Genomic DNA, 25,006 nt, shown 5'->3' with positions numbered 1-25,006 from the left:
CCACTAATCTACCCACTCACTAAGGAAAAAGAAGAGGAAAATTGGACTCAATTGAGAACAGAGACATTGTTCAAAGAGTTGCTGAATTGGAAGCGGCTGCTGGCACTGGACACACAAATCTTTGACTCTATCCATGCCACTGTGTCAGCGCTGAGCTCCAGCATCAACTCCAGCTTGAGTCTGAGACGTGTACCGGTTCAAAGAGTTGGGTGGAGTCATTTCTCTCTTGGATGGAGCCTGTGAAACTCTGATGCCAGCTGGTGACAGTTGAGGGAGAAAAACTCAGTTGTGAAAGCTGAAGTTTTGAGCTGTCTGTGGGCTGCTTGATTCACAGAGTAAATTTTCCTGGACTGTGCACAGACCTGAAGTGAAGTAATGGCTTTATTTCCTCAGCTAAACTGAAGTTGTGAAACTGTTTGAAGACTTGTTCCTTTTTTTAGAAAAACAAGTCATTTTGTTAGTTTGAATATTGCAGTGCATGATTGTGCCTTTTGTGATCAGTTGGTGGTCAACATTACAGGAGGATATGTCAGGTAGCAGACAGTGTTGTGGTTAAAACAATTTGTTTGTTGGGATTCCTGACAGTAAAAGTGTCTGGGGTGATTTATGTGCTGTGCAAACTTAGTCCAGGTGTGCTGAGGGTTTAATGTGGACACGTGCATGGTGTCAGTTTCACAAAGTGGCTCAGTCATGCTCTCAAATGTCATAATTAAAGTTAAATACATAAACATTTGCACGTAGTGATGGAACTTTGTTTCTTACTTTGATTTCTGCAAACAAAAGCTAAAAGTCACCAAGACCTTTATTATTGTGTTCAGTAGGTATATAGCACCCTCTTCTGTCACAAGTCAAATATTACTCACTTAGATGGACTTTTCTCAGTTTTGTTCCTGAATTGCCATATTTGTGCAGTTAGCGTTCTGTATGGCACAGTATATGCAATGCTTTCTTTCATGTAGTGATGGACAGTCTTTATAACCACCATGAATAACTGAGATTTGCACAGCATCTGGGACTTATCGAAGTACATGCCGGCTCTGCGTTTCCCATCAAGCAAGCGCTGCAGTTGTTGCCAAACATCTGTTGCCACGCTATCTATCATCCATCATCTAAGAGACTGAAGTGCAGCCCTGTTTATAAACGGTAATCAAGATAAGAAATGTTAGTGTTGGTTGCTGTGATTGAGACTGGTAGCAGGAACAACCAGGAAGAAACTTGGTGTGAGTCATGCAATAGTAACTTTGTTTGATAGCATGGAGCACCAAAGACAATAAAACAGTGACTAAGTGTGCTATTCAGTAGGCACTTGAAACTGAAAGAACCTCTCCAGGTTTCACTCAAATATGAAGAAGTGTATCAAATGATCTGTGTTGGTGTTATGGTTTTATTCATCTGGAGCTCATTGAAGCTGTTTTGATCTTGACTGAGTGTATCTTACGTGACAGTGCGTCAGTCTTTGTTTTCTTACAGTTACTCTTCAGATGTAGAGCTCCCTAAAATCAGGATGCTACATGTGTTCATCACCAAAACAGTGCTTGGTGGAGCAGTGATCCACAAAATCGGGCAGTGAATTCCAGCCTCTGAGCTGAACATAGCCCTTTTTGTGTCTCTTTAATAGTCTCATTGCATCATGGTCTAAGCACTTGGACACTGTCTGCATAGGTCCCTCTGGGCTGCAAAGTTGGTTTCGGCTGTTGCAGAAAGTTTGATTTTCATAGCATTCAATGTTGCTTTCCTTTTCCTCTACAGGAGTTCTCCCCTTCAGACTACAGAAATAACTCTGTGTCCAGCAGAACCCCAACTCCTCCAGGACGCTACTCGCCTCATAGCCCCATCGATCGGGATGTACCCATGTCCCCTCGTCGCAGGTAAAGACCGCTTTTTCCTAGTTGTAAATATATATGTGAAGGTGAAAGATTTTCTAACATTATGTTTAATACGTCGTGATTTTACTAGGTTAGGAAACTGGTTCCTTGGGTCTTGAGAAAATCTAGAAGAAACATGGTTTCATGCACATCTTCCAGTGAGAGTATAAAGGGTGGCTGGAACACATTACCTAATGCACAACCTTTTATTGTGCAAACAGAATAATGTTTCAGTACTACTGTGTTTTCATCAAAGACGGAATCAGACTCATTAAGCAGGAGCTCAGGCAGAAGGTATTCATGAGGTTCAGAGTTTGATTGGAACCACAGAGGTGTAACTTGGTCCTAAGGATTTCCTCCTGCATTTATGAGGTTATTTTTGTGTTTAATATGAATATAGTGAAGATGTTCACTTTGCATACATGTTCTTCTGAATATTCATGTAGAACAGGGACTGACTGCAGCCTTAGATTCCACCACACAGAACTGTAAAAAAAGGAAACAGAAACAAAGGTCAATGCTAGAGTGACTGTACTTATTCATGTAAGTATTGGACTTGAATTAGCATCTTTGTAGTCAAAGACCAGAGAGCTTCCTCTGTGGTACTGCTCCTGCATGCTGGGTGGTGAACGAACCTCAAAGTCATATTACGATACTTTTGACTTCATTGAAGACACAGTGGTGTTTGTGTACCGCAATATCAAACTGTGAATTTTGCTCCAGTCCATCTTTGTACTCTACAAGCTAACTCCTCTTCAAAGATTTGAGTAAACAACACGGCCTAAAACATATATTTTTGCATTAACAGATTGGTGTCCTGTCTAACTGCAGTCATTCAGTGCCACCTGGAGGCCTGTGGGGGCGACACCCTCAAATACCAGTCTAAGAAATCAAATCATTCACTTAGGGCCTCATTTAAAGCAATGTGTTTGGAGAAAATAGAAATGTGACCAGAACATACTTAACATGATGATGTGCATACCTGTATGGAAAATCTGAAGCAGTAATGCAAACATTTTGGAGGTTTGAGACACTGGCAACACAGATGGTGAAGAAGTGAATTCAATTATTTATTTGTTATCAAATCTTATAATAGTCCTTCACATATGTCATTCTACAACAAGCTAAAACTGATGCATCCACAGTGTCAAAACGATTCAGACTAGTGGTGGAATCTTGCTTTTGTGCTTGTAGTAGGACACTAATTATTCCTTAAGAATCTCTCTATTTGAAAGATACAGACCAACCAAAGTTAGTTATTCACAGCTTTTCACATTGCCACATGCCCTCAGAACTCAGAGCTGGAGGTATGATGCTCACGTTTAGTTTCAGATGGCTGCCAAGTGCATCAAAGCGTGCAGCTTTGCCAGAATGCTAAAACACACTTCGTACTTTCTCCAGTCTCTTCACCGGGTACCTGGACACTGTATGATTCCATGTTCACCTGATGTACATTTGAGAAATATTTACACGTTGGATTTTGGAGTCGTATGCATTAAAATGTTTTTCTTTTGAAGATTAGACGTGTGATCATCAGCTATGTGTCTGCATAGATGCAACAGTGTCTCTGTGTCTGTATGTCCACTACACCATACTCACCAGTAAAGTGGTTTTTGCAGCTGTAACATATTTTGTAAACGGAACAGAAATGTAGACGAAGAATAGCTCAGAGCTGTTTGCAGATGCATTTGGACTTGATGACTGCAAATTTATTTTCAGCCTTTGGGAAACATTATGTTGCGTCCCTCACCAGCACTGCAGTTTGCTTTTTCCTGCCTCTCCAGTGCCTGATGAATTGATGTAGCTGTATTTTGACTCGTATCCCAGCATGCAGGTGCTGCCCTCCGAACATTGTTTGGAATGTTTTTTTCATCCCAGCAGAAATGAACATTTTTCTTTTAGTCTGGTGTAATTCTTTGTGTCCATGCTCTCTGCTGGATAGCTTTGAGCCTCTTTTCACAGTGCAGAATGGTTGGTTTTGGCCCCAGTTTGCCCCTGGATAAACTGTAGCTAGTGATAAGACGTGTCAGCAGCTGTAGTCCTATCCGAACCCCTGTATTCCCAAAAAAGACTGATTTTGCTTCTCCCCCTGATTGGCCCCCAGTCTGGAGCCCCCAGCCTGCACAGCAAGCCTCTCCCTGCTCCCCTCCAGCCAATCACAGATCCAGTGACACCCATTAACCCACCCCTTCACATCGCGTGGCCAATGAGTTTCAGCCCAAGGGCACACCTTTCAGTCAGACTCTTGTTTTTCTGTCTCGTCTGGTTTAGATAGAGGTGTGTGTTTTGCATCTGCCTGTGTGCTATCTATGTTTTTTTTTTTTCTCGTATGTTCTGAGGTGCTCTAGCAGTTTTAGAAATAACAGGACTGTGACTGGAGTTGCTCTGTCGTGCTTTGTTGCCTCTTTCTTTTCTCTCTGAGGTGAGTCCTGTCATTTTGAGTTTTGACATTTTGTCCAAGCGGTCTGTCTTTGGTTTAGATGTCGTCCTACAAGGAGACCGGTTTCAGAAATGTGGTTGCAATTTGGCTTTGTGATCTTAGATGTGTTTTGGCGACATGCATTTTGAATTCCTGTTATGACTAAGTTGTTATCTTTGCTCCCTGAGCCAAGTCTGGGTATGGAAACCAGCAACACATTTGTAGACGCTGTATAGATGTGAGAACATTTGAAACCACAATTGCTGAGTCTCTGGGAACCAGTCTAAAATTGTGATACTTGATGAAATCTATACTTCCTCATAAGTCCATGCACTCAGATGCTTGTTCAGATGCATGTCATCCTCTCTCACCCTCAGTTCTCTTGTTTGTTTTATTTCCGTTTGCCCTCAACTTTTCATTTGTTTGAAATTGCATGTCAGAAGGGATAGGGGAAACGAAAAGGAGAAACAGATCGCTGAGGGTGGAGCTGAGCATGTGGAAAACTTGGAGAGTGTACTTTAGAGGTCTGTTTTCAATTTGAACCATGTTCATTGATGCAGGGGAAAGGATTGCAGCATTAGCTTGGTCACATATTTGCTGCTTTGTCTGTTTGCCCCACGTCCTATTGCAGTCATGTTCATGTAGTGGGAAACAAGATCCTGCAGCTGAAACGCATCTAAGAGCAATAAATATACAACAAACATACACAGGCATGAATAAAGCTCAGAACACCCCCCAGAGTAGTTCTCTCTGCAGCACACCGACTATTTAAAAGCAGCACTCAATGTCTCTCTGCATTTACAGTCCCCCAGTTTTAGGACAATTCAACTGAACAGTGATCCTAAACAAAAAACTCAAGCGACCAAGGAATTTGTTCTGGCTGAACAGAGAAATGTGTTTAACCGGCCAAGTCTGTCACCTGACCTTAGTCCAACTCCAGTTTCACAGACTGAAGGCAAAAGTCTGACACAAGTAACCATTTGCTAATGTCCGAGACTCAAAATTACTATGGACCATAAAGAGTTTTACTTAAAAATGTGAGATGACTTCAACAAGGTTTACTAATCTGTATGATCATTAAGTAAAAGGGCGTCTATGAAACAATACAATCACTGCACTTTTTGCCCAAACTATGACTTAGAAGTAGGCATTTTAAAGTCACCATGACTGTTTTATTTCAGATCTAGTGTGGAGGAGTGTTTGCTGTAAATGTGTCTCAGCCCACCTGCTCATGGACTGTAATTATGTCGTTGTACAACAGCATTTCTACATACAAGGCCTCATGGGTTATGCTCTGTACGTTAAATCACAGCAGGGCTTGACTCTTCTCATCACAGGTGCCAGTTAAAGAGCACATATTTGTTCATCTCGCTGTATGTGACAACTGACAGGACACGTTAAGTTGACTGATTCAAGCTGACAAGTTGGCAACAGGTTGAAGGCATCGAACCACACCTGGCCTGACACTTTGTACCTGGCCGACCGGTTCCTGCTGACAGCAAACACTCAGATCCCTCAAGACAAATACAGAGACATGACAACAGACACTACTTGGTGTCTTCCTACATCTTTTACCTCGTTGCTTTCTTTTCTTTCTTACAAGTACGTCTGTCAGTCTAGATCTTACTGCGTGTGTTTCTTCAGCAGAGGTGGAGTGGTGGACTGGTATTCAACCACACAACAGTAAAAGAAGTCGTAAAAAAGTAACCGCGTTTCCCCCACAGTAGGAGTAAAGAATTTGCTTGTAAAATGAGCCACTGTTTTTTGTGCTAATTTATCAATTAGCTGACAGTGTCTACTCCCCTGAGGTTAAAGATTCCTCTCCCCTCCTGCTCCTGTCCAGAGCTTTGACTGCACTGAGATAGCCACAAGATGCAAAGTCAGAGGAAATTTATCTTGTTTTTCTTGCCTGTTTATGGACTGTTAGTACAAAGTTCACATCTGTTATTGTACTTGCCTTTAGATCAAACAAGGACTTCATTTACACAAATTACACAATTGCTTTAAGGAGATATTCACAGTTTTTTGCATCAGGAAAGATTTTCTTCAAACACTATATAGTTTCAACTCCTAGCCGTACATCCTCTTTGTTTTGCCTCGAAAATCCAGTTGAGATTTTGATGTGTGATTGGATGTGTGCTTTTATTTGGTTCTCTCTGCAGCAGTTCCAGTTCTGACTTTGCCATGCAGAGGTTTGACAAGGACTCAGAGGTGTACAAGATGATCCAGGAGAATAAGGAGCTACGCACAGCGCCTCGTCAGTCTAACACTTTTAAAATGCTGCAAGAGGTTCTGGAGGCTGATGAGAAAGGTGAGAAGCACTGTCCATTGCAGACAAAAGGAGGAATGCATGTTTGTTCTACCTGTCATAAGTGAAGTGCATACAGTTTTGATTCTTTGAGCAATATGAATCAATTTGAAAGCAAAAGTGATGTAAAATAGTTTATATTAAAATGAAATGTGTTTCAATAAGGATGTGTAAACAAAATACCTACAAAAGCATGTATTTTATGAATTAGAAGTAACAGTTTATTTCAATAAGTCTTATCCCCTATCTTCAGGATCTGTCTATTATGTCAAATGCAGCATCATTTGCACTTCCTCCTCCTGTTTGCTAACTGCATCTCCATCTTGAAGCCATCTCTGTCAGATGTGCGTCATGCAGAACAAGGGAGTGTGAGTTAGCGACTTACATATGGTCATCACCTGGTCTGGATGAAGAGAACAGCCCTCCAGCGTGCAGTTCATATTGTGAACATCATATCATGGAATGCGTGTGTCCTCCTTTTACCCCTATGCTTTGATAAATGGGGGTGAAAGTAAATCCAGACAGTGATAACATTCCTTTATGACGTGATAATGACCAATGTTTGGAAACCCATCTCTAAAAGTGTCCTGTGAGCGATGAGCTGGTGATGACTGATGGGAAACACAAACAAACTCTACTGTCAGAGGACAGCGAAGACAAACAGAGTGTTGATGTGATGAACAGCAAGACACAAGCGTGTCGGAACATCCTCATGAGCAGCTCTGTTTGTGTGTGTGTGTGTTTTTGTCTACAGAAGCTGCTCTGCGGTTTCCAGGGAAACTTTCGCCAAATGTCCCCAAACCGAGCACAGCAGTGGCAGGAGTCAGCAAATACCACACCTGTGAGAAGTGTGGCACCAACATTGTGTAAGTCTGTGGTCACCTGCAGCTATATGCTCCAGTGTTGCACCCATTAAGGCCGCCAGTTCCATCTGATTACTGGTTGTACTGAAAGTGTTACTTAAAGAACAGATTCACGTATGATGAGTTATCAGTCTTAGGCTTAGATATCAGAATCTCCAAGAGGCAACTTTGCTCTTTAAGACAATCAATAAACAAACAATGCTGTTTATCTGCGCTGACCTTTGCAGCTCTTGAGTGGATTTGCATTGGAAATGAGGAAAATCATTTCACCCTGCTATCAGATGGACTGCTGTGTTTGTCTGGTGTCTGACTGCGTTCGTCTTTCCACAGCACGCAGGCCGTGCGAATCACAGACGACCGATACCGCCACCCAGAGTGCTACACTTGCACAGACTGCGGCCTTAACCTCAGGATGAGAGGTCACTTTTGGGTCGGAGATGTGATGTACTGTGAGAAGCATGCCAAAGAGAGGTACCAGGGCCCAGGCAGTTCCCCTCGAGCCACCGTGTCCCCTCGCCAGTGAGTCCTCCACTCCACACCTGCCCCACTGTGGACGTGGAGCGCTGCTTGTCTGCCTGAAACTCCTCCTCATCTGACTCACTTACAGACCTTGGGATGATGCACAGAGGTGGACACTGCTCAACGATATGGCAGAGGATGTTCTTTTCTGATCACATTTAATCATACTTGCAATATTATGATACACTTTCTTGCCCTTCTTGTATGAGAATTTGGGCTTTGTTTTTTTCATATAGCCCAGCCTGCACGGTCTCTTTAGGTTATTCTTAGCTCTAATGATTTACAGCTGCCATGGACTCCAGCCACATCGCATTGTACAAAGGCCAGATTTACATAACACCGCCGCTTTAGACAAACTCGACAGGATTGACTCTGAGGATCAGGATTATCATTTGAATCTGCTGCTGGCACAAAGGGACCAAAATCTAATTTACACTGCATGCCATTTTAACAATGTACTGTACACAGACAGTGCTGTGTGGGTGTGTATGGCTGCTTGCTTTCACATGCAGAAGCGTGGTGGCTTCTGCATGCCTGTGTGTGTGACTGTGTGTGTGCATGAGCAAGAAAGAGGAAGGGGGTCCAAGTTGTTACAGACACAAAGGAGTTTGTGAATTTTGCGCTAGAGTCAGGCCAAAAGCCCTTAAGTTTTTCTGTATTACTTTTGTAAGCTGAATTTATGAGTAGAAATAATGAAACAAAAAAAATACATATTTGCTGAATTGTTTGGTTGTTTTGTTGATTTTGAGGGACTTAAAGATTCATTCAGTATACAAATACTTTTGATGTTTTTGTGATTGAACTGTATTCTATAATATAGATCATTTAAAATGCATAATGTATGCACAGGACATTTAGTGTGTAGACAACTGATGATACTACACTTGTCCAGTTACAGCAGTACTCGGAGATACACTATAATGTTCACAGTTCATGTGGCACTTAATAAAATCGCACAACCTGAAGCTCCTTCAGTGATGATGATTGTGATGGAGTAGTAAGTGTTTAGAGCAAACTTTTCCTTCATCATTATGATTCCATTATCTCCAACTACACAAGTAAACCTTGCGTTACTAGGACCAGAAAGGGTTTGAACAAGGGTTGTTTTTTGTCTCTTTTTGGCTTTCGATAATGGCCTTTTTTAACTTGTAAAAAGCAACACAGTAATGCCTAGTAAAAATAATTACTTGTTAATAATGATGCTGTAAAATTACAAGATTTTGTCTTTAACTTCAACAAAGCTTTTTCCATGGCTGACATTTTGTGTGTGTTGGCAGTAAAACAGATGTAGTCCGTTACATTAATGATGCAGCCATTCCATGCGGCATTCTTAATTACACCTCTGCTTTTCCTGCCATGACTTGACAGAATGTTAAAGCGAAAAATCCCCAAGTTAAATCTAAAAATGGGCAAACGACAGTATTTAATGTCCGAAGTGTCTGGAGTTAAAAATAGGTGAGCAGTTTAATCCTTACTGGTAATGTTAGGAGACGTATAACAAACATGGAAAGCTGACATGTTATAGCTGCTGCCCTGCTGGTACTTGTTTTGGCAACAGTGCTGTAGAGATAACTCATGACCTCAGTTTGACCACATGTTTACAGATGGCACAAACACCGAGAGACTCGATACATAAACTGCACAGATTTCTCTTCGGCTGAGCGGGAGTCGTTCAGAAAGCCGTCAGTCTGCTTCTGTTCAGATTCCCATGAGCTGACTTGTCGTTCAGACCGCACGATTGAATAAAAAAATAATTACTGGGATAAGCTTATAGCAATTTAAAAAAGAAGAGAAGACACATCCCAGTTGCAAAAGACAGGTTTGGCAAGCAGGGTGTTAGCCACATCTGACAGAGCAGAGTGAGTTATAACTTGAGCAGCCTTTGAGAACTTTTTAATCTGACGTATGAAGCTGACCTAAGCAAACAGCAACTGTTCTCACTCCTAAAGTACCTAGGATTTAAGCCTGTATTGTTTTATTGTTGGTAAAAATAATATATCCATGAGAGAAAGCCCTTTGTAAATAACTGTCCTGTAATTCAGACTTCTAACCAGAAGAAGGCAGCATTACTACAGTTTCAAAAGGACTTTTTGAACTTTGAAAGGGAAGGAAAGTCAAACCACTGTGGCAAAATTTAACATGGATGTGTATGCAGACTTGTTTCCAAGCATCTTTCTACTATATTATAATTAAAGTTTTGACAATTTAATCACTGCTAAGAAGAAATGTGAAGACCGGTTACTTAAAATAGTGCTTAGTTCCCAATTATAAATGGATGACAGGTTATTAGATATGTATTGTTTAGAAATAACAGAATATTGTGCAAACATCAACCTGTTTTTGCAAAATTATCACGTTAAATTGCAAACCGCTGAAATGAGCACTACCTCTGTTTCACCTACTGCTACCAATAATAACCCTTCATGCTCAACAAAGATGTTTAATGTTGAAACATATCACCACAGTATTATTTGAAAACCTCATAAAATGTAGAAGCAGTCACCATAAACTGCTGATTAAAACCATTCATGCAGGAAATGCCCGGAACAGCGGGAGTGACAGAGGCGCTGGGAGAAGGTGGACTTTCTGTTTGCTGCTGATCCCACCACTAGATGTCATGGACTCCCCAGGAAAGACTGCTGAGGGCCTTACAAGGATGCTGGAAGTTTTCTTTTGTTTATCCATTGGCAGAATCCCAATCCTGAGCTTCGCCTCGGCCCCAGCAGTCCCTCGGTCTGGCCCTGTGATTTCACTGAAAAGCCCTGTGTTTTTAGACATTTCTGCGTGAGATTTGAAGGACGTACCCAGGAGGAACCACTCAAACATCTCATATCGTCTGTCATACATCCCAAAAGCTTGCGCAACTTCCACCATAATCCACACTAAGACGCTATTTCAGTTCTGCTTTTCAGCCTCCGAGCTTCTCCGCTTTCCACCTTTTCCTTCCCGATGTTCTCCTCTTTCCCAATGCCCCACCTGGAATGGAGTCCAGATGTGGAACGAGGAGAAGGAGAGATTGCCTGCTTAGCTATAAGGAGTGAGGGGGCTGTGGAGTGCATAGAGAGAAAATGTTGGAACGACATTAAAGTTTGTCTGGATGCCATTAAGTACAATTTGATGTAATGTGCAGTTAGGGACGTGACATTTAAAATGGAAACTGTGCTCTCCAGATGAGAGAGATTTGGGCTTTGTGGAGCTGGAGGGGGGTGTTGTACTTGAAGCCTTATTTAACAGCTTGGATAAACAGCCCTCTGTTTCAGAGCAGAGCAGGCGCCCATCTACTGCTCGTGCTTCCTTCCAATAATCATACAGGCTTTCTGAGCGCGCTCCAGTGTACAGTATCGTATACAGGAATAACAAACCAGGGGTCCACTGTGCAGGTCAGAGCACAGAGCGCCATTATACTGCCAGGCTGCTTGCATGACTGAGGTGCCTGCAGTTTGGGTATGTCAGTGAATACATGTCAAGCCCAATTGCACAAAATCCCTTTTCAAAAGCTCCCCCGGTTCACCTTCTCGGAGTTTGAAATGCTCTCCAGATTTGAATCGCCACGGCCTCCATCCTCCTGGGCCTCTCGTATATCAAAAAATATTTTTCAAATAGAAATCTGTTACTATATTTTGGGAACTTTCCACACACACAGCCAAAAACGTGAACAGGAGGCCTTGAGGAAGGATCGCTTCAGAGGGGGAAAATGTCATATTTCAAAAATAGAATTCTTTCAACAAACGATTGGAGCTTGTGGAATATATGGTTTTCCTCTCAGAGCTAAATCAAAGCATTTGGCTGTGCAAGCTGACCTGTTAGCCCATAAATTGTATCTGCTCAGGCAACGTAAACAACATATGGTATGCAAAGAACAACCCTCTTCATCTCAGTTAACTTGACAGGTTAGTTTGGGCTGTTAGTAATTTAAAAATGAATCAGTTTTATTGCACCAATTTGTAGTGTAACCTCTATACTGCTGCAAAATGACAACTATAGTGTTAGATTTTAACTTATATTACTTATTTATTAACTTTTGTCATTTGTATGTTTTTGAGGTTGACTTGCATATGTCTCTCTTAATGCACCACTCAGGAATTGTGCTCTTAATTTCATATGATGACAAAGGCTTTCTATTTCTTTCTATTTTTATTTCTTTCTACCAGAGACTCATACTTGTAGCCTTAACTGCATAAAACCTAGATTGAAGTACCCGTCTTTACTGTGTTTCTTGGGTATATTGCTGTACTCTATTGCCTCCAAGTGGAGAACATCAACAGCAAAAAAAGAAATCTGTCATTAACTCCTGTCATAAAGTTATCATCTACATTATGAGTCCAAAATCTCTGTACATTCTCAAAGTCAAACTCTACACAACTCTCTGCAGCAACAGTATAGAATTTGCTGGAGTGTATCTGTAAAAATCTTTGCTTCCTTTGCTTCCCGCTGATTGAAAGAAAAGTCTTTGATCTGCTGAAACACATGACACACAAGGGACTTTCAGCATTCATTCATAACTTTAGTTGCACTCCCACTGCAGACCTTCCTGTCTGCTACAACTCTTAATGGAAGCAGCAAATTCAAACTAAAAAGGAGCCAAACAGCAGCAGCATGGCATGTGAACTGTACCGGAGCAAATGACCTCCTCTTTTCCATCATGATTATTATTTTCTACAGCAGTTTATTCTTTATTGCATTCTAGTTTAGACTTATTGTTGTAATTACTGACAGAAAAGCTTGAGTTATTAATTGATTATTGACGTTCCCTTTCTCCTACATGTAAATCGGCTGCTTATAAAAAAAAAAAAGGTGATGCAAATAATTTCGATTCCAATTCCTTATATGTGTTGATTTCTTTTGTTTTGAGTCTATATAATTTAGATCAAGTAAAGAACACCAACTGAAGTGTGTTGTGAGTTTGGGTGAAGGTGTGTTCAGGGGCTCCAGGTGGGTTTAGTCCTGGTCACATGTGATCCTCCTCTCTGTCTCTGATCTGGATGCGCTAGGACCGCGGGGACCAGAGCGCAGACGCAGACGGAATGGGCGCACTTGGGGTTGTAACTAAGTGAGTTTGAGTGTGACAGACTCAAGCAGGCAAAACCGCTAGATTTTGGGAATTATACAAGAGTCGACCCGGACCAGCTCACTTCTTGTCCGAACTAATAGTTTTTCCCACATTTTTCTAAATTTGATCCAAGTTGCGCACGAAAAGTACGGGAGAGGTTTGGTTCGGAGAAAAACTCTGAGGGAAACTTTTAAAAGCAGCGAAACAACTGGCAAAAGTTAGAGAATATACTTTCTTTTTTTTTCTTTACTTCTTCCTATAAATGACAGTGTGGCTCTGACTGTGACGCTCAGCTGTGGATCTCATCAACCTCTGGATTAACTTTTAGAGGGCGAGATAAAGGTGATCTGGACACTCCCAAAGAAGCCTGAAGGAGATGCGAGTCTCTTGAGGTAATTAATTCAACTTACAACTTTTAAAGACAGAGTTTTGCGGCTGTTAAAGACGTTTGGATGGTAATTTGGATTGGTCTCTTGGATTTACCAGCCATTTGGACCAAACAGAGTCGTGCGCCCTGGGCTGCCATGACATAACGGGACACTTGGAAAATCAGCGGTGCCGAATATTTCTGGAATGACCGGATGATGTTCGTTCACTGTTGAGGAGAGAACCCTCAACTTATTTTTTTCTGCCATTCATTCAAGGCCTGAAAGATCACTGTTGTCTCCTCTCGCCCTCCTTACGCCCCCTCTGAGCGCTTCATGGTGGAGATATGGGATGACTGGAGGCGGGGGTGCAGCTGAGGTGAGATCCAGCCGAAGGACAATGTTTGCGCCCGGCGTTGGCATCCCTCTGCTGCCGGGGCGTTTGGTACTGATGCTGCTCCTGTTGTGCGCCACTGAGCCGAGGCTCTCCCAGGCTTGTCCCGGGCTGCTCGCCTCCACCAGCGGCTGCAGCTGCACGGACGACCGCTCCAAAGCACACGGAGTCCAGGCTGTGGGGAAAAGGGTCAGCTGCAGCAAGGAGGAGCTGACTGAGCTTCCAGATGTCAGTTTGCTGCCCAACAGGACCGTCACCCTGTGAGTTGGAACAGTTTGAAGTTTACTGAACTCTTTCTTTATCACAATGATCATCCTCCTGGGGCCTATTGGAGGCTGTACCAGCCAGGATTTACACTGTGGTGCTGTTTTTTTCTTCTCTCTACTTTTCTTGTGGTATTCCTATAATGCCATAAAAGCATTTTAGTTAGAACATATATCAGCTTTATTCATAGCTACATGAAGCAGGAGCCACAGTGTTCCCATGTCATTGAGAGAATCAGTTGTGTAACTGACATAATCACAAAATGAATGGCCTCTAAGAGTTCAGTGTCCTGATCAGGCCCACACACTCATGACCCCGTGACCTCGGTTTTAACTGTATTGAGGACTCTCTGCAGTAATAAGGCTTGTTAGGTCATAAGTTTACATCTTGATCTACTTTAACTCTGTCGTGGAGGGCTGAGCATCGCCTCTCTGTAAAGCATTAAGGCTGCAGCCATCATCTGGCCCTGCCTCCCTGACACAACTCTGTCACTTTAAATTTGACTCAGCCAGGCGCCCCATGTTTCGGCTCACTCCTTCTCCCTCCACCACCACCACCCTGTACACATGGTCCAGCTGACTTGGCCTTGCAAAACTAGAATAAACAGAAACACATTTTATATCAGACACTTTTGCTTTACTGGTGGGCTGGCTCCTACTTTAAGCACTGCAACACCCAGTCTCAACCATCGCCTTCTGGTGAAGATAAAAAACCATCTGGTGAGAGCTGGACGCCACACATTCTAGGCCAGTTCAGTTTGATATTTTTTAATTATGGAGCAGTTATTTGTGTGGTCTGCTTGGACCGGACTTGAAAGGGTCACATCACGGGCCAAAACACACTATCGTTGATGATAGATGACCTTCTGTTCTATTAGTGACACACTTTTTGGGTGGTGTTTCTGTTTTTCTGTATTGCACCACTTCGTTCACAGCTGCTAAGACTTTTGTGAAGACATTGCTTGTTCCCACACTATGTTTCTGTCTGTGAGCTCCAACCCAGTGGGAGAAATGCTAGTTGCACATGGGCACAGTGAAAAAAAAACATGTTCAACTGCCCCACTGCAGCAAGCATATGAGGTAAAGTAAGGGGATTTATGCCCCAGGAGAGCTAAAAGCCAGCCAGCAGTCCATTTATAGGGCCTTATGTTTCTTGGTTAATAAAGGCCGGATAAACATCTGGGGAACACATTGCTGAGAACTGGAGGAAAAAAAAATGGCGAGGGTGGCAGTGATCGAGGTGACTGAAGATAATCTTTTATCCCCGCACCTACTAATTTTGGTTGAGTTGTTTATATGCAGATGTTTTGCATTCTGTGACACTTTTGTGAGGCTCTGAGCAAGAAGAAGAAAACAATTCCACTCTCGATCCGCCATTTTCTTTACCTTTCCAGGGGATTTTTTTTTTTTTTGCCGCGTGGAAACTTTGTTTTCCTGAAGATTCGGTGAGTTGTTGAAGCGCCTGCGTTCCCATCGTTGCACATGACATTAGCTCCAGATGTGGAATGTGGGAAGTTGTGTTGATATTCGTGTTATTCCTGACATTCCTCAGTCTGCTCTGAGACTGCAGACAGTATCCCAGGTGCAGGCAGGGGAGCCTTCTCCAAGCCCTGCACCACCTAGGCCCAGGCCCACAATCGGAGGGTCTGAGATCCAGCCCCGCTGCCCTCTCTCCTGGGGCAGCCTGGAGGAATGCTCTCCTCCATGCTGAGCAGGCAGAGGCTGGAGGACTCCAGGCCCAGGGCTTCCGGGGCCGACTGCTACATGTAATGCAGAACAGCTGGCCCCTGTGAACATTCCAGCTGAGGCCCCTCAACCTCATGGGAAATCCCAACGGGGATTTGTTTATTAAAACTATTAGTTGGCTGTTTGTTGTTCCTGCCAGCCATAAAGGAGCAAACAGTTGCCCCAATATTATCACCTCCTCCTTTGGCTGTCCACTTCTCGCGCTGTACTGTGATCACATTGCTGTGCGTCGGATTGTACACTGCAGCATTACTACAAACGGACCCTTATCAGCAGTGTAATGATGCATAATTCTCCTCTCAACCTTCTGCTTTGAGCTCCGGTCGTCTGTCCCACTTTCCCTCTTTTTCTTTATCTCCAGCCCCCCATTTCTCTCCTCTTCCCACCCCCTTCTATCATGAGTTCATCCACATGCAGTAACTCTCAACCTAAATATTTAGTCGTCTTGGTAGGAAACTGCCATGTCCAAACTCCTTCCAGATGTGAGCCTGCGCAGGCTTGTGTTTAGGCCTAATTATGCACGGCTGCAAAGGAGCCGGATCACTGGGAGAGGAAGAGGAGCGGAAGGGTAGAGAGGAGGAAAATAGATAAGAGTGTGAAAGTGAAAAGTGCCGTTGTCGAGACAGAAAGTAGGAGTGAATGAGGGAAGCTAAAAAGAGGCTGCAGTGGAGGAGAAAGTTGAGCGCGAGGAGCAGAAGAAGTGGGAAGAGGGGAACAAAGAAAGAAGGAGGATGGAGGAGAGAGGGGAGAAGCTTGGCAGGCGGTTCAGAGGGATGTGCCCCTGGAGACTGAAAACTCCCCAGCCCCTGACTAACAGATCTTCAACACTGGGGTGAGACGGAGGAGGAGGAGGAGGCAGGGCTCCTCGATGTGGCCGCATAGCTTCACTTCCAATGTTTTGCTCCATGTCTCTATTATTATTAGTCGTTTGAAGAGTGAGAAGGAAGGACATTTGTTCTTCTGGGGATGAAAAAACTGCGCCTGGAGATGGATACATATCATACACATTCAGTCTATAGCCCACAAACAGAGCAATAGCTCCTCTCTCAGTGCTGCGTGGTGGCAGCTGTGTTTGTTTTAATGTTTTAATGGAGAACAGACAAATGAAGAGAACGTACAGTGGCAGTTTATGTGTGAATGTGCTGGTGCTCCAGAGCTTGTGGTTTTTTTGCCCGAGTTAGAACCCTCCTCGGCGTATTTTGCTGTCGTCGTTGTCAGTGACTGATGGCTCTCGGCTCAGTGGGTCCCAGTCTGAATGAGAGGGCACAGATGCTCAGGGTGTGGGGTCAGCATGCCCATCCCTGGCCCGATGCCCCCTCACCCAAGACAGCTGCAGTTGCTCCCTGCATGTCTGAACCTGAGCCCAGTATGTCGCTGGTCTGTAGTCAGGGGTTTAGGATAAAAATATTCCAGCACGAGCAACAATATTTTTATCAGTGACGGTCATGGTTGTAAATGAACAGCTGTAACACACGCCTCCAGTTTATGGCTGCTGGTGAGGCTGGTCCTGAACAAAGGCCCGATCGTAGTTTTAAATCAGATCTCAGTATATTTGTTTATAGTGTTAAACCAAAGTCATCTAATCCCAACACTGCATTGTGAACACAGAGCCTCAGGGCTAAGGCGACTAATCTCAATTTCACCAATTTATTGCAGCCATGTCAAAAATAAACAAAAACGTGCTTATGTCTCAGCCTAATGGCCTTCATTAGAGCCACTTCATTAGATGCTGTGATGGAGGCCACTAGCTAGGCTAAAACCAAGTAACCCTAACCCTAACAAACTGTTTCTTGCCGTTTCTTGTCTTTCTGTCAAGCTGAGCTAACCGGCTGCTAACAGTAGCCGCATCTGACACTTAACAGGAAAGCAAACAGGGGTGTATGAGTATTTCCCAAAGTCTCAAACTGCTCCTTTGTAGCTTGATCTTATGTTGGTCATAACTTAAATCTTGTACAGCTTTAATTACTTTTATCTATAATACAAATAACTAAAGTTTTCCTAATTAGCCTTTTAAATTTTCAGTGGCCATTTTAATGCTTTCTTCACCAGCTAATAGAAATGGCATTGTAATGGCACAACAAAGTAGATCTGAACAATGAATCGATTCATAACCAGAATTGCAATTTGACAAATTGCAGTTACAAAATCGTGAAGGCTGAATCCGATCCAGGCCTTAAACTCTATTGTCAGTGGTTTTACAAATGCATGCCGTCTTCATTGTGTGACAGTCACACTTTTGATAGTATCTCAGGTAATAATGATCGACGATGTTTTTAACAGTGAATATCAAAACTAAAGCAAGACATCCAAAACATTTATCACAAATCAAGTCGCAGCATCTGTCAGAAAAACCTGTATTTTCTTAAACCATTCAGCTCAGAGTAGAAAGCTAAAAAAAACAACAACTGTTTGTACTTTAGCTTAGATTTTGCTTTGACTTTATCTGAGTTTAGATTATTCTGTCACTCAAACAGTTGAACTTGTACTTTAAAAGAATTAGGGAGAAAAATTAAATGAGATGCCTGTGGACATCTGTCTACCTTCTGCTGCAAAATTTCAGAGTGAACTTTCAATTGCAGCTGCTCTAGAAAAAGATGTTCGGTAATGCCTGGTTACAGTAGTGTGACAAACCCAGATGACGGTAAGAGATTATTGCCAGTTTCATTTTATTATGTGAATAATAAAAGACAACTGGGAGCTTGATTTACATCAATAAAATATTTTATTAGATGCTATATTATTTGCAGCTATGGTTACCACTTTATTATTATTTTTTAAAATCACTCTGTTGTTAGCCTGCTTTGTTGAGATTTTCTTTTTACTGGGTGACACAAATAAGGAACTAGTTTGACATTTTGGGCTTATCTCTTACTGCTGCTTCAGTAAGTTACATACAGATGTTTTCATTTGGATTAAACATGCGGAAAATAACATGTTAATTGAGCCGTAGAGGTGCTGGTGGGCAGATTTGGTTGGTTGTTTACACTGTTTCCAGTATTTGTGCTAAACTAACCAGCCACAGTCTTTTAGCTTATTCCTTGAAACTATTTCCTCAGCATGAGGTTATCCAGGAAGCCCAAAAGACACAATGATTCCTGAGAATGTTTGTAAAGCATTTAACTCCAGATGTAACTACACTTCATCTTTTCTTGTAGCTGGCTAAAATAAACCTACACCAACATTTAACCTTTAATCTGCCACTGGAAAGTAGCTCCTGATGGAGAGGACAGTCCTGTGGTTACGCTCAATCCCACATTGGTCTGATTTCTCTTGATGCGTTTCTGGCTCTGCTTAGCTGACCATCATGGAGTCTGTTATCGTTTACTGCATCTGATGTGTCCTCTGACTTTCTGCTCTCTCGAAGCCAACTCACCTCAATACTATCATTGATTGGCTACACTATGAATCTGTGGCCTTTAATCACCATTTCGCCTTCTGAGTCACATCGTCGGTCTCTCACTTGTGGCCTCGCTTGTGGCCAATGTGTGGACGGATACCGAAGGGCCAGCAGATGTGTTGGTGGTTTTCGTTGGGTCTGTGAGTCAGAATGTGTTGAGACGGGAGTGTGTCGACAAAACGTCCCAAACCGTCGTCTTATCAGCGGGGAGAATTCCAATAGCAGGGAGAGCGCTGGACCCCAGGCATTCCTGCTGCGATAGGGTTTATTTATGTGGGGAAAGGTGTTGAAAGGAGGGGGAGCAGACTCTCCTCTGCACATGTTAGGTGGGGCAGTGGTCAGCAATAAATCAAAAAAGCAAACAAAGGCCTGACACTGGATACCCAGAGCATTATACTGCAGCTACAGCACCTGCCAATGCCACGCAAGCCGTGGATTTTAATCGTGCCCTCGCAGGTCAAGGTAACCAGAGTGGGACATCTCCACACACGGACTGTGTTATTCTGTAGCTGCCCGCCTTTTTGGATGATGAATGCGGATTTCACTTATCACCTTGTTGTGTTTGTTGATTAAAAGGCAGCGATATTTCGAAACTTGGCAAAAACAGTGATGTGTTGTCATAGTAATCTCATACCCCCAAGTGGCTTTTTGTTATTTTAGTTTTTCCTTTCTCGCCGCTCTCTTCTTATCTTACTCCAAAAATGCCTGACTTTGACTTTTCTTTGCCAGTGCTAACTTCCCTCTCCCTGTGTCCGACCACAGCGGCCCCCAAAGTTCCTGCTCTGGGTCGACAACACATGGATACAGAGGGAGATAATGGATGTCTATAGTGGAAATGCCTGTGGCTTGTGTGTGTGTGTGTGTGTTAGACTTTCTGATATGCTTATTCTTGAGAGCTAATCCACAGCAATAGCACAGTCAATGATTTCAAGGCCTCACTAATGTAATGCGATACTCTTGTTAGTTTTTTCCTCCCTCCTGAGTGAAACAGATTGAGTCAAAGTGTTCACCTACAGTAGCATACATCAATGTGACAATAAAACTGTACTTTTTAGAGTTAGAGAGTGAGTAGCGCTGCATTAATGCCTGAAACAAAGCTGAACAGATAACATCATGGCTCCCTTTTGGAACCTATCTGGATCTCAGTACAACTTTTGAAAGACAAAATCATGGCATCAGTTGAAATAACTATTGCAATTTCACATAATTTTTTTCTTCTAAAAACATGAACCATATTCCTAGAGCTTTGTATCCATATTTTAATACACTTTAACCCTACAGAACTACAAGATTTCATTTTTAAAAGACACACAATTAACAATTAATTTAACTAAAACTCCCATGAAAATTTTACCAGTGCAGCAGTGCAGGCATTACATCATTTTATGTACGTCATTTTCCAAACTTTTTAGCTGTAATCTCTGCTGTGTAAAGGTTTCCATGCTGTCCGGTCCCACTACTGGTGCTGACATGACTGATCAAACAGCTTGACTTGTCCACAGACTCTTGTCCAAGTGTTCTTGTCCAGCTGTGTTGCGTAGACCTTATAAAAGATGCTGTTTGGCGAAAATGTTGAGTAAACATTGATATTGGAAAGACATAACAATTTAAAACTCCACCACAGAATATCATGTTGAGTAAGTTTTTGACCCACAGCTGGATTGTTAGATATTTGTGTTACTACAAATGGGATTTTTAAAGGGATTCCTTTATCTTTGGAAGGGAATTCTGAAGATTTGGTCTCGCTTTCGTTCAATTTGCCGTTTTGCCGAGACTTAGCCAGGAAGATAACTATATATCTATATATTATGAAGGGTTTCCTCAGCATTAGCAGTAGATAGCCCGGCTCTGTCCAGATAGAACTCTGTGTCGAAGTATTTTTTATCTTTGGCCAGAGTCATACTAGATATGATCCTCAGATATGTAAAACTAACTAGCACCTCATCTTCATAATTAATCTGTCATCACCCCAAACCATTGTTTTGCTGAGGATGCTATTACAGAGAACCACAACATATTAAAAATCTGTCACTTCAACTCTTTTATCCACTGCTCCTCCTGTCAGCATGATTTGTTTTCGGCTCCTGTCAAAGGGACAGAACAAGTTATGAAATAAAGCAATAAGCTTTTATTAAAATCATTGTTGATGGGCTAAGCCGCTGTTAAGGATACACCATGAATGCGTGCCCCTTCGGCTGAAATCAAATCGCTTTTTGGAAACCATGTTGGTCGACCATGTTTTTACAACACATGCCTTATGATTGTTTAATAAATTGTGGTCAGTTCTGGTGTTGAAACTGCGTGCATGGAGTGGGACTGGGGCGATGAACTCTGATTGCGATTTGAAAAACACTGCGGCCACACAGATGAAAGAAAGAAAAGAAAAACAACACTCCAAACAAAAATGCATCCTTCTCACAGATGCCTCTAAAGACACTGAGTATCTGGGGCAGAACGATTTTAGCCGACCTTTTGTAAAAGCAGCCTCATTTCCCAGCAGCCTTTGCTGAGAAGCTGAAAACAGAGGCTGGTTATGAGGCAGAACAATGAGACAATGTTAGCCAGGCATACACCGCATTCCACTCACTGTCTCAAACGGCTAAATTCACTAAATTGCCTCATTAAAACCGTAAAAACACTTTAGACAGTGATTAAACTGACTATTGTGTTCCTGCTCTGCAGCCATAAACTTTCCAATTTGGTTTGTCCTGACGAGTCTTTGACTCTAAATATTGCAATAATTTATTGCAGCTTTATAGTGAGGCGGTTGTGTTTCAGCTTGTGCTCCCTGGCTGTTAATATTTATAACAGCTACATATTTATATCTTTAAAGTTCACTGGTTGCTCAGCTTTAGTAGATTGTTTATAGAAACACGCTTCGTGGACAGTTCCTGTTAGCAAAACTCGATGAATTGTCTAATAAGACTCACTCCAAGTGGGGGACCTTCCTCTCCAAAGTGTGTATTGTGTGTCTCTCAGTCTGTTTGCCTGTGCACACACATATGGGAAGGGCGTGCGTGGCCACAGCTCTCAAAATAGGCTTCAGTCCTCCCCTCTCTAATTAGAGACATTTCAAAAACCCAGATTTTAATTTTAGACTAGTAGCTTTTGGACCACTTATGCACACACACACACACACACACACACACACATGCACATGAAGTTAAACATACACACTTTCCATATAAATAAATCTGATAGGTTACACACTTATGCAGCTAAATCTGTGCACACACACACACACACATACACACACACATGCCCACAAACCACAAAGCCGAACTCCCTTGCCCAGCCTGCTAACCCAGGCACAATGCAGTTTGCTCTATAATAAGTAGTTGCACATATCAGATGCAGGAGCTCACTCTCCATGTTGAGCCTCGAGGCACAAAAGTATGATAATAAAACTAACTGATGCAAGATTACTTACACGCTATAAATCATCCGACTCATATGTTTAGTCACACAGACGTACGGCAAGAATCCGCTCCACTCCTTAATGCGGCTTGTCTCGCCCTCATCTCGCTGTTTGATGCTTGAATTACTCAATCAGACTCTGAAAAATTATTTCACGAAAAACATTTTGCATGCAATTACATGGATGCTCCTTTCTGCGACAGGCGATGAATGTGGGCTCGGAGCTTGGCAGCGTTCCCTGGTGGCCGCTACAAGCTCTCTGGTGGGTCAGGCACAATGGGCACATTCACATCTTGACATGCATTTGCTGCTAAAGTGCCTGTTGTGCTCAAGGGCATTTAGTCTCTCTGTTGCATTCAGTGCCGTGACTCTCTGAGGACGGGCTCAGGGTGCAAGGGGCTCCTGGGACCGCTGGCTGAGGTGGCTCTTCGTCTTTCTACAACGAAAGGGTTAAGCTATTTGGAAGGACCCGAGGACTGAATACTCAGCGCAGTCTGGAGGCCTCTTATAAAGTACTTATTGTAACAAAGATGACACAACCACCTCCCAGTCTAAGAGATCTCTCTGCTTATGCTGTCTTTTATTCCTCCTCCCTCCACCTTCCTCTTCTTGTCTCTGTAAAAGTGTCCATTAGCAAGAAAGAGGCTGAGTTGGGTTTGGCTGATGCAGCTTTTTGAAGCGTCACGGATGTGTGAAGAGTCACTGAAACCGTCCCTGAACTGGATGGTTTTCATTCCACAAAATGAATCATAATAATTATATTTTGTCTCAAGACTGGGTTTTGCTTCAGTTCTGCACAGCCAGCACAGTAGCAAATCTATAAAATACAATCCAAACATAATCAAACCATCCGCACCATATTCATTATCCTGGGGTTGGTCGACACACACTGGCCAACATGAAATTTTTTACAGTTTTTTTTTTTTCCACAGTGCACTTACACACATTCCTGAAATGACAATTTACTTTCCCAAAACTATAACCACGAAAAAAGCCGCACTTAGTCTGGCCAAACCTCAGACATCAGAGACAAAATTAAACATTTTACTCAAAACATGTTATCTTCCAGCTACATGAAACTGCAGATTACTTATTGCCTTTCCAAATACAGAAATACCATTGAAGTAAAAAGGGAAGAAAAGAAATTACTATAATAAATCAGGACAGAGACAGTTTCATACTAGAAGCAATTTTCTTAAATTTCACAATTTTGTACTATATGCTTCATAAAGTTTGTAATTTTGTCAGTGTGAGAATTGCTAGTATTTGGTTTTGGTACATTGACATTATATCTACATATATATATATATATATATATATATATATATAAAACAAAAACATATTAGATTTTGTCAGAGATACAGCTCTAGACCTTTTAGCTTTCTTGGTCTTTACACAGACCACCAGCTTTTATAAACATGTTTACTAGACCAGAGAAGTAATAGAAAAGGTAACAGGTTGCAATTTTATTTTGAAAAATCCACGTACACACAATCCCTAAAAGCCTTCATCTTACTTTTTCCTCTTCAGTCTTATTGTTGTCTTTGCATTGTGGTCAAAATGTCAGCAATAACACAACTAGAAACATACAAAAGTGATAAAATTATAGTATTTTCAATTGTAACTCCACTGACATAGTTCTTTAAATGAACTAGAATAGGTTGCCTTTGCTGTGAAAACATACATTTATCTCTGTTTCATGTTCATAGATACAAACATTCTGACATATTAGATAAGGAAAACCATGAATGAAATAATAAAATTATGAATGATTAAGCTGCATTACTTTCCGGACACGCAGCACTGAAGCATCAGGTTTCAGTTCTGTACATACATGTTTTAATCAATCAAACATTATATTTTCAGAATGACTACATTGCAGGCAGTTGTTGATGTTAATATGAACACCTGTGCAAACCCATTGTACCAGCGACCGTGGGCACGCATCACAACGCAGAATGCTCAGCCAATAATGAAGGTCCACAACAATTACTGCTGTAGGTTCATCCTCACTGGAGCCTCCTGCTCAGCAAGAGGTTGTCCAGTCTGTCACTGAAACTTCTTCAGCAGCTGGACAATTGATCTCCTATGACACAGGTGTCATCATTTTATCCCTCCTCACTGACAACAGAAGTGAAACAACTAATTCAGACCAGCTCTGAATCCGCAGCGTAATCTAAATCTGTAACTGCATTTGATCACTCAGAGCTAGATGGAGCAAGCAGCACTGGAAAAACTTCTAACAGCCAAATTAAGTACTACAGTTTTTAATCCATCTCTTGGTTTGACCACAACTTTGTGTTGATCTACGTTGTCTGTCCACATTACTATGAGTGATATGTGCGTGATGTGAATGTAAAGAAGAACGCTGCCCTGTCCACTTAGTTCTCCTCTGTGAAC

The 25,006-nt window shown here is 42.2% G+C and overlaps 2 protein-coding genes across 3 annotated transcripts in view; both read left to right on the top strand.

Moving 5' to 3' along the window:
* pdlim2 (PDZ and LIM domain 2 (mystique)) overlaps positions 1–8,939 on the top strand; it is a 36,474-nt gene extending 27,535 nt beyond the window's left edge. The window contains exons 7-10 of one of the 2 annotated variants that reach the window (XM_051951076.1): positions 1,750–1,868; positions 6,450–6,595; positions 7,347–7,458; positions 7,786–8,939. In XM_051951076.1, coding sequence (XP_051807036.1) covers positions 1,750–1,868; positions 6,450–6,595; positions 7,347–7,458; positions 7,786–7,978 — 570 coding nt within the window. In that variant the 3' untranslated portion in view covers positions 7,979–8,939. Of the gene's footprint in view, positions 1–1,749; positions 1,869–6,446; positions 6,596–7,346; positions 7,459–7,785 lie in introns of both variants that reach the window. The other variant, XM_051951075.1, reaches the window with a different exon arrangement.
* A 4,054-nt stretch (positions 8,940–12,993) lies between these two features.
* adgra2 (adhesion G protein-coupled receptor A2) overlaps positions 12,994–25,006 on the top strand; it is a 39,386-nt gene continuing 27,373 nt past the window's right edge. The window contains 1 exon segment of the mRNA XM_022199871.2: positions 12,994–14,043. Coding sequence (XP_022055563.2) covers positions 13,742–14,043 — 302 coding nt within the window. The 5' untranslated portion in view covers positions 12,994–13,741.

This window comes from Acanthochromis polyacanthus, chromosome 7 (genome assembly GCF_021347895.1).
Source record: "Acanthochromis polyacanthus isolate Apoly-LR-REF ecotype Palm Island chromosome 7, KAUST_Apoly_ChrSc, whole genome shotgun sequence".
In the NCBI taxonomy this organism is placed as follows: domain Eukaryota; kingdom Metazoa; phylum Chordata; class Actinopteri; family Pomacentridae; genus Acanthochromis; species Acanthochromis polyacanthus.
The sequence above is the reverse complement of the archived record's forward strand: the minus strand, read 5'-3'. Positions and strand labels throughout refer to the sequence as shown.